This window comes from Amphibalanus amphitrite, unplaced genomic scaffold, assembly GCF_019059575.1.
Source record: "Amphibalanus amphitrite isolate SeventyFive unplaced genomic scaffold, NRLGWU_Aamphi_draft 001238F_arrow, whole genome shotgun sequence".
Taxonomy (NCBI): Eukaryota; Metazoa; Arthropoda; class Thecostraca; order Balanomorpha; family Balanidae; genus Amphibalanus; species Amphibalanus amphitrite.
The window spans coordinates 198,896-212,347 of record NW_024882731.1 but is presented as its reverse complement, the minus strand read 5'-3'; the positions used below and the strand labels follow the sequence as shown (position 1 = coordinate 212,347).

Below are 13,452 nucleotides of genomic sequence, written 5' to 3'. Positions count from 1 at the left end.
CATTTCTGGAAAAAAATACAGCTTGTCAATAAAGCAGGCACGTTCCCGATTTCGCACGAGGCAGCACTCTGCGGGCTGGCACCATCTAAGTGCTAACACTCGCCATAATATACGGCGCAAATACCGCGGTGTGAACAGCGCAGAGCTCATCGCCGGCTCCCGGGGGAAACACCCCAGACGTGGTGAATAGGTTATTCATGTCGGCACACTATTCCGAGGAGACCGGACAGTCTGGAATTGAGGTCGGTGGTTTCCCTCCGCTATCTGTTCTGCCGGGTGATGTTATTGGGCTGCTGTAGTTCCCTGTCCACTACTCAGACCTAACACTCGTAACATCACATACGGATCAGCCAAGCCTCCCTCCCTACTCCCTGAATTACGACACTATTCCCGTAAATCCGTCCAATCCTGTAGCCCTCAACTCCCAAGTCTCAGTGCTGATAGCCTTCCGTTTTCGCATGATTCTCTCCCACCCGTTTAACTCCATTCCCTCCCCATGACCCTTCCCCGCTTCCGTGATTATCTCCCTCTCCCGTGACGCCCTTCCCTCTCCACTCCCCTCTCCCGTGACTACCTTCCCTATCAACTCCCCTCTCCCGTGACTACCTTCCCTCTCCACTCCCTCTCCCGTGACTACCTTCCCTCTCCACTCCCCTCTCCCGTAACTACCTTCCCTCTCCACTCCCTCTCCTGTGACCCCTCCTCTCTCCGATACCCGTCCGCTCACCCGGTGCGCCGTCGGTAGATGTCCCGGCTGACCCTCGACTCGAGGTACTCTCCGATCCTGTCCAACTTTTCCGGAGACAAGTGCACGTAGTTGGTCAGCTTCTTCATGTTCGACTTGACCAGCCCATCCTGCGGAAAACAAAAGTGATATGTCAGCAGAGGACATCAGTGGATTGATTGGAAATGAGCAGTGACGAGGTGTTGAAGGTAGGTGATTAAAAACAAATTTGCTTTGAGCCGTGGTATGTAAACAGTGGGTGATAGGGTTGAGAGGAGGTAGGTAGGTAGAGCTGTGGTGCACACACGTCGTAAAGTTGGAAGGCAGAGTGAAGTTGTAATCAGCTGCAGCTGCAAGCTTTCTGATGCGGGATAATGACAACAGCATGATCAAAATAAATCCAATATCCGCTAAATGTCTTCGTCATTATGGATTTGTCAAATGTAACCGAAATGACATTTAAGGCTTACGAATTTTGACGAACGTCAAGTCAGCCTTGGAAGACGTTATAAAAGCCAAAGCGGATACGCAATGCTGAGAATCGAACATATCCGGCTTTTTAACCGATTTGTTTGGAAGTCTGTTTTGAAGAAAGCTGACATATGTTCAACCATTGGCTTTTAGCGCTGCCGCATCAACCCACACATTCCTCAAAGCTGAACTCATACGAAGTCAGCAGCAGCAGTTCCTCGTCAAACATATAAGCTATCGATCGGTTTTCGGAAGTACGCCTACAACACCTGCACTCTAATCGGTTTACATCCCCACAGTGCACGGAGGAATTCGTGCACAACATGGTCTTCGACGAACCCCTCAGGCGAGGGGTCTGCAACGCCAACACGAGCGTGTCCACTGGTGCTGTCTGGGAGGTGAGGACGAATGTAAGCGTGGACGACGAGAGAGGGACTGGGACGGTGTCTGGTGACTGGTGACAGCGGTGGTGAATCACCGTCACCACCACCGGGGATAGAGGGGAACTTCCACTCGGGCGGATTCCGCCGGATTTTTCCAGCGAACTGATTCAATCAGGCAGGTTTAGCACGAGCGCCGCCAGGCGCTCACTGCGGGACGGCTGGTGCGATGACTCATCGGTTCGTTCTATCACCACTATACCGGTGCCCTCTAGCCCGGACCCAGCAAAGACCCCTACCACTGCTCCCCCGTCGGGATGCACCTGGTGCCGCCCTTGGCAGGCAGGTTTGCTCACCCGTGCCCCGTCTGCATAGGCAGCGGCTCGCCGGCGGTCGCCGCAGATCGTCTCCGACCGCGCGGCGGGTGTGTTGTCTGTGTCGAGAGTCTCCTCACTTTGTGTCGCTGAGCTGCGAGTCCTACCGCCGTGCGGAGGTGACTGATATACCTGTGACGGTGAGATATAACCTGTGCGAGATGTTTGTCAGGGACGCCGTGATGCAGTCCTGGCTCGGTGTCACACTGCTGGCGGTGGGATCTCTCGCCGTGAGGGAACCTCTCCGAGTCGACAACAGACTACCGGCGAGAAGTGCCGACCTCGTCTCAGCGCCGGCCTCCATGTCAGTCACGACGACGGGGCCTCCAACTGTGGAGGCCACCAAACGACTGCTGACCACTAACCCCGGCATGCATCGGCTCAACGAGAAGGTGATGGGTCAGGTATTCACCGGCTTGGAGAACGAGGTCGTGTGCACGTTCTGTCTCCTGCAGGTCCTCTCACTCGCATATCAACTGGGAAACAGGACCGTGCGCACTGAGGTTGAGGTGGGTCTCGAGTCGACCCAGCCCGACGATCTGGCCGTGGCGCTGCTGTGGGCGGCCAGTGCTGAGAACCAGACCCTGACGGGCACTCTCCTGGGGTACTACCAGCGCGACGAGCCGCCGACCTGCGACCAGCCGGCGCCGGCAGTTCGCTCTCCTGCCCGCTCCCCGGCCCGCTCTCCGCCGCAGGACCCCGAGAGGTGTCGGAGAATCCAGGAGTTTGTGGCAGACAGCGGCCGCCCGGTGGATTTCAAACAGCCGTCCACCACGGATCAGATCAACGCCGAGGTGTCACGCGCCACCGGCGGACGGATCGAGGAGCTGTTCACTCCGCTACCCTCCGACACGCGGCTCGTGTTCGTCTCCGCGCTGGTGTTCGCCGACCACTGGCGCTCTCGAATGGTGACGGCTCGTGGTCTTTTCCACGGCGCAAAGAGGGATGTGCAAACCGAGCTCCTACTGCTGCGAGAGGACCTGCCGATCCTGGACGGCACCGCGGACGGCGTCATCGGCGTGTCGCTGCCGTACGAGCAGCCGGGGGTGCGCATGTTCGTCTTCACCACGGTGGACGGCAGCGACGTGCGTCGCAGGCTCAGCCAGCAGCATTACGAGCGTCTGGCCGCCGTGAAGCAGCTCACCTATACACGCGTCACCATGCCCAGCTTCGATATCGCCTCCAAGAAACGCTCCTACATCGACCTCGTCTCCGAGATGGGCATGGGCACCATGTTCGCTGGAGGCATGGGCGCCGACGATCAGCTCAGGTGGCGAAGCTGGAGCACAAGGCGGTTATCAAGACGGATCGAGACGGCACGCAGGGCCGGAGCGGCCGGCGTGGCCGTCGTGCCGCTGAGTGCTAAGCCGCAGCCGTTCCAGGCGCGGTTCGACCGTCCGTTCGTCTGCTCGCTGGTGCACACGGAGCTCGGAGTGCCCATCTTTACCGCCTACGTGGCCGACCCGCTGCTCAAGTAGAGAGCGGCAGTCGGGGAAGCTAGGAAAGGTCCGAGAGAGGAGGGAGTATTTAGACGCGTGCATGTCTCATAGAAAAGACACATCGCGCACGGTGAGCGCTATAGGTACCGATGCACGAGGGCATTGCAAATGTGATCCACCTAACTAGCGGTGAGGATAATGCGAGCTAGGCTGTTGTCTCTAGAAGTGATGTGCGAACTAAGTCGTGAGCGAGCGCCCCGCAGCATTCATCCAATGGGCAGCGTATGAGCTGCGTCAGCGACGCTCTCGACAGACTGAGAACGAATAGACCACACCAAATCAGACTGAAAGCCGAAGAACGGCGGTGCAACGAACACTAAGCGAGCTGTATTTTATTGTGATCGACCGAATGTGTTATATGGAAATACATGAGAGCTTTACAAATCGGACCTTGGTAATGTGCTTGGTAACATTAGATGTTGGTGCGTTTATGCGTTTAAGACACGAGAAGCACGCGAGACTGGGAAGGCATTAGAAACGGGCTTGCAGTGCATAAAAATGAAAAGCTTATTGTGACTTCCAGAACCGCGAAAGATCATCTGTTTCATGCTCATTATCGTCGGCAAGCAAATATAAATCATCTTCTTTTAAATGACGTAGTAACGTCGCATGAAAATCGTTGACATTTATTTCTGCTTCTGGACAAATTCGTGGTAGCAGCCACGATTACATACATAAACTGGCTGGTATTATTCCATAAGCTTTTAACAACGCAATCATCTAACATTAAACAATGACTTCTAATTTCATAGCTGGCAAATTGAGGTCCCGGACGTCACGTTCGGGCCTTTATTTTTAAACACGGGCTATAGTTATAACTTATACCCACAAGCTGATTAAGACCAGACCATGACCCCGTACCCTTCGGCATGTGATTATTTGGGACAGAGTGACGTCATCTCCAAAAGTCTTTGCGCTAACGACGAGACTAATTGAGGAAAAGGGCGCCGTAAAATACTCGCTCTATCATCACTTAAATAACACGCACTAGCATGGATTTATGTTAACAGGTTTGCCTACCGGGTCACCATTATAACTTGTTCATATCACAGGTAAATGAAGACATAAAACTAATAAAACATGTTCTAAATAGTGTAAGACTTCTCAAAACAGGTTCCTACGACAATAACGAACATAACCAGTAATCATCACCCGTGAACAAGCCGTTGAAATGCGCATTAAATCACACCCCGAGTGCAAGTCTCCACACAACATTACGTCCACGCCTGTATCCCCTTATCCTCGGACCTGCGTGATAACACCACGGGTCACACGAAGGCAGAGGAGGTCACCGGACGCCCTTGTCCGGGTAGCTCAACGGGACAGCACAGGGAGCTGCAAACTCTCCGCTGACCGGACTCTACTAATTAGCGACCTCCACAGAAACCTGCCGCAGGCGGAGGTGTCTTCTTTCCGATGCGGATCCCAGGATACAGGCAGACCGGTCAGAGTTATCGGTGGGGTAAGATGGCGAGTCCCCTACGGTAAGCATTGCAAGGAGAACGAAAGGACCACAAATACCTACACAAACACACCTAGCACACATACCTACAGACATACATACAGGCCGAGCGGTGGACAATAGCCAGCCCGGACAATGCTAATTGTCCAGCTTCGCCGCAGTACAGGCGTGACGTTACAGTGACGTAATTATGACATCATCGTGACGTCAGTATGACATGAAAGTAGGTGCCGGGCGGCGCGGGGACCGGCTAGGGCGCCTGCAGATGGGATGACCGTGAGCTTTGCACGGTGATACACAAACACGGGCACGTGAATAGGAGATGACGACAGAGCTGCATACGTTCCACGTAGAGATTGTGAATTTGCATCGGACGCGAGACCCGGCAGAGTAACAGACTGTCAATGAGATGCTGTCATGCTAGGCACGGATCAGTGTGTCCACAAATAAGGCAATAGGAATTACCGGACCGAAAGATCGAAGGTAGCTGGGCTTAGAGACCAGCGAGATCTAGGATCAGACACCAGTCACGGGATCACGAGAGCAGTGAATGCCTAACAAGGGTTACGCGAGAGAAAAGCGAATCAATATGGGGAAGAAATATTCAAGCTATTATTCAAATTTGCAGATTTTGTGGAAGCATACGAAATATTCATTGTTCATAAACGATATCTATTTATCTAATTTATACACACTTCGACTTGGAAAGCCTACTGTCGCCGCCCATAAGTCCACCCTGTGCCAAGCCAAGAGCCGGGTACCGGGGCCCTCGTCTGCAGAGAGCTTAGACCTTCGCCGAACACCGTGCGCGGATAGCTGCAGTAAACTCCCCGAAATCCGCCCACCACAGACGGCCGGCCGGCCGGCAATCCCATTCCGCACCGATTCAGCCCGCCCCATTCACGCCACCCGAGCTGCTCGAAACTCGGGATGACCGAGTTTAATCATTCGAGCACACGCCAGTCGCTCAAGTTTCGTCATTCAGTCAAGTCAGGAGGCTGAAGGCGAGCTGCAAATGGTAGTGGAGGCAGCCGAGCGCGAATCAACGAGAGCCCTCTATCACGCGTAGCTGGAAACGAATAAAACTGGAGATCGATGCGTCGCATCACGTAATTTAATTCTACGTTGTTCAGCAAGCGGAGTATAGAGTAATCCAGTTCATATTGCGATCCATGCCTACAAAGTTACGCCAGTGTGGGATGCGCAAAAAGGAGACATTGCGAAAAACGCTCACAGTCCACAGGGCAGTAGTTTGGTCCACGTTAGTTAACAAACTCTCCATAATTAATGAACTTCTCCGGGTGGGCACTGCCACCATCGCTCCCGAAATTGAGTTGACCAAGTTCTTGTCGTCGCCGGACCCCATGATACCTCTTTGAACCCTTCACACTGCTGTGTTACAAATTCAGAAAACTGGCAGCCATTAGCAAACAGGCCACCAGCAGGAGAATGAGTAACTCGTACAGCTGGGCCACTACTTAGGCGTCTGCGCAATTTCGTTTTCGAGAAATTAGCTAAGTCTGCTCTGACAGTCTGACGGAGTTCGGTGAGCTTGGAAACCAGGCAACAATCCATCGGCGCGACCATGCGGTATACGGAAAGAGAACACAAAACAATAGGTTTTGGCAACGAGTACCGTTTGACTGCCATAGCGATAAGCAATTACAATACAAAATACGCTTATTGTTTTTGTTTAGGTGTGACCACTTCAAAAGAAAGTTGCATACATCAATGAGATCCAAACAAACGATAATCGGAAAAGCTCCTCGAATTGGGACCTATTTGTTCGTATAATCTCAGCTGTCGACTTGGTAAGACCGAAACCGAACAAGACCTTCCAAAAAAGAGGCGGTTGGCACGGGCCTTACCAACAAGCTAACGGTGGCTGACGAATGTAGCGGTGTGGCGTGTTCCTGATGGCGTGACTCAGACTGTTTTGGCCAGCCATGTCGCTCATCGCTGTCACTAGTCGGTGAAAACAGACTCGTGGCATATGAATAGGCACATTCCATCAGGCATAGAAATTAAACATTCACAGATCAAGCAGGTGACCAAAGACGGCTACCCAATCCGAAGAAATAAACTAATACATATAAACAGTACGCATATTCGTACATACGCATACACTTCACATAAAAGTGAAGACATACACTGAAATATGAGCATTGAGCATGAAATATAGTGAAAAAAGTCGGATAAATCGGGTTTCGGGGCGCAGTAGCGCGGCGCCTGCCCAGTGCCCACCCTTGGCTCAGCTACAGCATATTAGCAAAGCGTGCGGTGTGCATTCATCTTGGTGTGTCCGACGTCTAACATGCAGTCTCTATAGAGTACTGACGTTCAGTAATTCCCACATGCACGTCCCACTGAGCTGGCGGTATGCCTCATTTTCTCATATGAATGTCTCAGTGTTCTGCAGGTAAGTCTCAGTGACTTGAGGCCGAGAGATGTCTTACTGTATGTCTCACTGACCTGTGGCCAGGTCTCGCTACCATGAGGCATGAGAGAATGCCTCAGTGCCCGGCAGGTAATGTCCAATGACCTGCTGATATGTCTCCCTGTTTCACTGAACTGCGGGTATGTCTCAGTGCCTCATTTTGTCTCAGTGACCTGCGGGTATGTCTCAGTGCCTCACTTTGTCTCACTGACCTGCGGGTTGACGGGGTAGATGTTGTCCACCAGTCGCTTCCATCTCGGTCGGAGAGCAGAGCACAGGCCGCAGCAGCCTGCAGCAGAGACACCGCGTCAGAGTCCGTGTCAGCGTTAAGGCTGAAACAGACTCTTTCCGCATTCAGGAAATCACTTGCGAGAGCCTATTCAAATACATTGTAATTCTTCTCGCATCAATCGCATGCGGGAGGTGCGTGCGATTGGTGCGAGCGAGCTTCCATGTGTTTGAATAGGCTCTCGCAAGCGGTTTCCTGACTGCGGAAAGAGTCTGTTTCAGGCTTTAGATGCACCGTGCCATTGATGCGTCAATTTGTAAGACAACCCACGTTGTCAGTGTCAACGGCGCAGTATCTGTAACACCGTGCTACTAAGGGAATAGCGCATACTAAATATTACAAGCAGCCATCGCATGCAGCTGCTAGTCACTCCATAGAGAGAGTGCGAGCTAGGTATTCGCTGACTGTACGCCGGGGGGGGGGGGGCATATTATATTTCATATACCACTCAGTATACTACATCGCAGAAACAATATCCATGCATCAACAAACTTCAGTATACTCGCGGTCGCGGTGCGATAATATAGAAAACAGTCCCAGTTTTACAGTCTTCCGTTACAGAGACCGCAGTTCCGGACGCCCGGCCACATCGCAGGATCTTCTAGTCGCGGAAGCGACAAGGCATCTTTGCCATTAGCTGTTCCGAGAAACGATTAGCTCAGAGGTGGCCTCGTAATGCATTTTCGCACATCCGGTGATACATAACTTGTGTTATAGGAAAGCTTGGTTGCCGGAAAGAAAATGTATCAAACATGGCCGCTTGGCATAACATCAAGTATTCAGCAGCCACGGCACCATTTAACGATATATGCCAAAGATGATGATTTCTTATTGCTATAGGCATCACTGGGACAGACCTCTTAACACCACTGATCAAAAGCACGCGACAGTCGGCCTCGAGCAAAGTATAATGATTTAGAAAATGTAATAAATTTCCTTGATCGTAAACAATAAATGGAGAAAAGCCTACGAGTATACCTAATCAAAATCAGCCGAGCAGATCAAATATTTAAGGCGTCACCATTAGCAGCCCCAGCCCGGCGTTCCGATGTGAGACGTGGGGAGCCTCCCACGGCTCTGCCGTATCAGAGCAGCACGGCGCGCATCGACACCTCGGCCGGGGCAGGGCCGAAGAATGCCTAATTGCCGCACCACCAGTCCTCCCGGAGATGGCTCCTGTTTGTTACCGGGGAGGGAACGAGAGTCTGTGCAGGACACACGAAGCGGAAACATGCGAGTAATTAAAGGAGCACCGCAACATGGTGACACGGTGACACCGAACCGAAGGCGTGTCGCATAGCGGGAAAAATATCGCCGTTTTCATGGTATGAACCGAGAGATGAGCAATTGGTGAGCTCCGGCTTGTGGGGCTGTGATTTGCATTAGTGATTTGATGGTGTTGCTGTCAAAATATATGCAATCATTATGTGGGAAAACGAGGAAAATTTAAATTATCATTAAGTGTTTACAATTAGCGAGTGAGTATGCGAACGTTACAAGAGATACACCAATTGACGGGCCAATAAAAGCCTCAACAGCTGCTTGGGCATAACAGGCAACAACCTTTTGATACCTTATAATTGTAGTCCAAGACTTGACTTTTACAGTTACATAACATTCAACTTCGTTAAGCACCATAAGTCTAATTAAAACTCGAACGAAAGTAAGAACATCCGAAATGAGCAAAATTAGGCGGAGCACATACTAGGCATCTCGAACTAGCGCAAAAGGTCGGTAGGTGACAACACCACTGCTGCAAAAAAAGAGCGTCTAGTTGGCAACAGCGAGCGATGAGCCACTCCACTCTGGGAAGCTCTCATTGGAGGGCCGGAACATATTGGACAATGGATGACACTGGACGCTGGTTAACGAAGGCTGACGGACGCGTGTCCTCTGGCCCCATCGCTGCTGTCCGCCGTCCATCCCCCGGAAAAGTCCCCGGGCCGCAACAGGCGGACGCTCCCACATCCCCGTGGACAAATGGCCCTCATCCATTCCGCAGAAGTAAGAGTAGATGCTTGCTGCACGTAATAGCCACTCTGCCGGACATGGCCTCGCGGCTGGCTCTGCTTTAGAATTGACGCGGCTGATGAACTACCCTGATGAACTAGCCTGAAAAGATAGTCCCGCACGACACAGAATACAGGTTTGCGAGGCATTTGCGCCGTCAGAAGAATAGTGATAAAAGATGTCTCGTTCTAGGAACCAAGGTAATGAGGACACGCGAGCGCGCAGAAATGATATTTCGAAATGATATTTCTGAGAGACACGAAGCGGCCTCCACTGCCTCCACACAGCAATAGTACCAGTAGACTCGATAAGACCATCCACTCAGACTCAGGGCTTTACACTCGTATCACGACAAATGAACATGATAAATCCAGAAAGGCCCAGCGAGAGGCAGCACACAATAAGTTCAACGAATTTAGAATAGTTGATTCTTTTACATTTTTCTGACACCCGCTTTGCGCTTCAGCCGAAATGTAAGTTAGGCTTCATTTCAAAAGTGAAAAAGGAGGGAAGTTAGGAGAGTCTATATGAAAGCATCTCTCACATTCCCGAATGCAGGCTACAGCTGCGGCCCCCTGAATCGGCCGGTGTATAGCAACATAAGGTTAAATCGTAAGCAGACTTGCAGCATCATTGTCATACGCTGATGCGACCGCTGCAGACTGCGCCTCCTCTGCGTCTTAGTTTCAAACACCGATCATCAAAATATATAGCCACAACTCTAGGGTCGTGCAATTGAGAACGTTACCTTCCATGCTCAAGCATATGTTTTAACGGTGACAAAAGGGCAAGAAACATGCGATGCATGGTCCATGAAGAATAGAAATACAATGGGTCTTACAAAAGCACCATAATGCGAATAAATAGATCAACCCCAAATCAAATCAGTAATGGGATCCAAAGTCCAATCATGCATTTTAGTTCAAATCCAGCTAGCCTTCATTTAAAACAACCAAGAGCCTGCCATCGGATCTGACAAATCAACAAATGGAGATAATCGGAGCGGGTCCATCAAACCAAAGAACGAGGAACAACGACCGTGAAGAGAGGGTACACCAAACAACAAACGACTAACGACTGGCGTGTAGCAAGGCGGTCGTACAATAAGGGTAAGACAACGACCAACGGCCATAGGGTAGAAGCACGATGAGGGCACGAATAGCGACCGGCCAGTCACAGCCCGGTCGACAGCCGGCCAACAATGGGGAAAATCCGTGACTAGCGTCGAGTCCCCGGCTGACAACTGACAGAGCAAGAGGGGCACCGGCCACCCAGGGAGAAAAGCAGCAGCAGGGGCAAAACGACTGCCCAACGCTACACCGAACACACCGGGAGTTCGCCACACGAACAGACATAGATCGAGCAGCTACGGAACAACAACACCAAACACTGGCGGGTGACTGCGTGACAACGGCAGCGGCAGTGGAGGGTCAAAAGGAGGGCAAACCTTGCCCTCCCCCGCCGCCGCTGCCGCCTCCGCCACCGCCGCCGCACCACTACCGCTCACAGGATGGACTGGTGCACTTGTCGGCGGCGGTGCCCAGCGCTTCAGAGAGCTCCGGCAGACCGCACCAGCCGAACATGTTGACGCGAGCGTGCCGACTGGCCGACCCGCCACCCGGCCGCCGACGGAGGCACACCGCATTGATCGGCGACGAGGCGACATCGACCGTGCGCGCGCCACCGCCGCCGCCGACGGTGGGGGTGGAGGTGGTGGGTGGTGGCAGAGAGTGGCTCTGCAACAGGTGTGTGCGGACGACCGGCAGGTCAGCCCGGGTGTCACGGGAGAGGGGAAGGGAGAAAGGGAAAGGGGAAAGGGAAATGAGAGTGAGAGAGCAGGGTAGGTGTCAGAGCGGGCGGCGAGACAGGGAGAGAGCATCAAAACACGGCAATGTGAAGATGCGAGAGGTAAACAGAAAAGATGTGGGAAGGGGACGGAACGAAAGGTCGCGATAATAAAGACAAGAGCTGAACGTGAAGGGAAGAGAGAATTTAGACACATAGTCTCGACCCGGCGTCATTGTGCACGGGGGGGGGGGGGGGATGTGAGTTGAAACGTGCATGAGCTTGACAGGGACGGACCTGTTGGTGGCAGGGGGTTCAGGAGGAGGAGCACACAGCGAACTCATCACGACCGGCCATACCGTGAGGACCTTTACCGGCACCGCACGAAACCGTCAGTCTAGGAAGCGTGGGCGGCATTGGTCTGATGATTGTGGCGTCATAGGAAGAACGACACAGGGAAAACAGCACTGGCAGGGTTCATTTTTGGCGTTAGTCACATCACATTAGTCGCGTGATAACAATCTATCGTCGTAAGCTAAGGACTGGACTAATCATAGCTAGCAGACGCGCAAATGTAGGACAAATGAGACTATCTAGCGCATACCGTGATGGAATTGAAGTGCGCAGAGGATGCGCATTACGCAAGACAATAAAAACTCATTTATCTTCAGTCATAGTCCAGACCACAAAAAGACATCACGTAGAAAAAAAAAATGACGGGAGACATGAATAGTACGATACCATGGCGGGAACAAGGATGCGTCTCGATTTTAAATGCTCCGCGTAACACATTTAACCACCTAAAAATAAGGTGGTATCAATATGGCCAATCAGCATCCTCATATCAAGCAGGATTTCCGCCGAGTCCCTTAGAGCAGGTATCTAAAATGGTCCTTAATTATTCCAATGACGTCATCAAGACAAATGGCGTCACAAAACGTCAATGTTGATCACGTTGTATGTACATCAGCAGTGACGATGTCGTCGGCCGGCGGGCCGCCTGCCTCCCAACTAGAGGTGGCAAAATGTGGAACCGGGGGCCCGGCCCATAGACCCGGTCTGGACTCATATGGATCCAGACCGGTTCCTGAAAATTTTCGGAAGGGTCCAACCGGGTCCTGCCATAAACCACACTTCTCACATACCTCCTAAAAATATGAAGTAATAGAAGGAAAACATTTGGTCATGGTATGTTTTTTTTTTGCGCACTGTAGCTCTAAGTAGGCAGGTATACCCAGTTGGAAAAACGATGTGTTAATTGATGCAACTAATGATTACAAAAAGTTTGAATTTATTGACTTTTGGGGAACGGGTCCAACTGGTTCCGTTCCGATTCTAACTTAGACCGGGTCTGACTGGTTCTAAACATGTCCAGTCGGGTCTGGTTCCAAACATTTCCAACTTTTGCCACCTCTACTCCCAACACGGCGAAAGAAACAAAAACCGTGCTTCTGAGTTCCAAAGCCCCGTACCCTGGGGGTTCGACCAAAGCCGCTCAGGAAAGGTAAGAGGCCCACCTTCCATTGCTGAGGCAGGCAAACTTCCACTCGGATAGCCGCATTCGCCCCCGTGGGTGGGTGTTTCGCCGGACTCACATTATCGAAATTACCTTCCCCACGTCAAAGTTAATGTAATTCGGTTAGAGAGCTTTCCTGTTCGCCGCCTTCGGCCGGTCAATATCGTCTCGGTGGCGGGCAAACACCCACGCTCTGTCAGCGTCCTGGGCCACTCTCACAAAGTGTGAAGCTAGGTCAGTTACGGCCAACAGTCGCCGCCCAGCGCCGGCGCGCAGTTTCGTAACCGAGAGCGACGTACCGGCGCAACAGGTTCCGGCTAGTAGGGAACTCGGAGATCCCTGTATGTCGAGCACGCGCCGGCTGCTGCGAGGCGCGTGATGCCACAGATTCGGAGTATCAGTCTGCATCGCACTACCGACTTCGACGAAAACATCAGAGGTCACCAGCCTGTGCACCGATCGGGAATAGACGCCGCGACTCCGTCCACATCACAGCCGAATCAGC

At 52.1% G+C, this 13,452-nt stretch overlaps 1 protein-coding gene across 1 annotated transcript; it reads right to left on the bottom strand.

Moving 5' to 3' along the window:
• Positions 1-727: 727 nt before the first annotated feature.
• Positions 728-11,395, bottom strand: LOC122371379 (protein EFR3 homolog cmp44E-like; the record flags this gene model as incomplete). Its single annotated transcript, XM_043347653.1, has 3 exons — positions 11,154-11,395; positions 7,560-7,636; positions 728-855 (listed from the first exon to the last, which is right to left on the bottom strand). Coding segments are annotated over exons 1-3 (281 nt in total), but the record flags the coding sequence as incomplete, so codon positions are not given.
• Between the last annotated feature and the right edge of the window lie 2,057 nt (positions 11,396-13,452).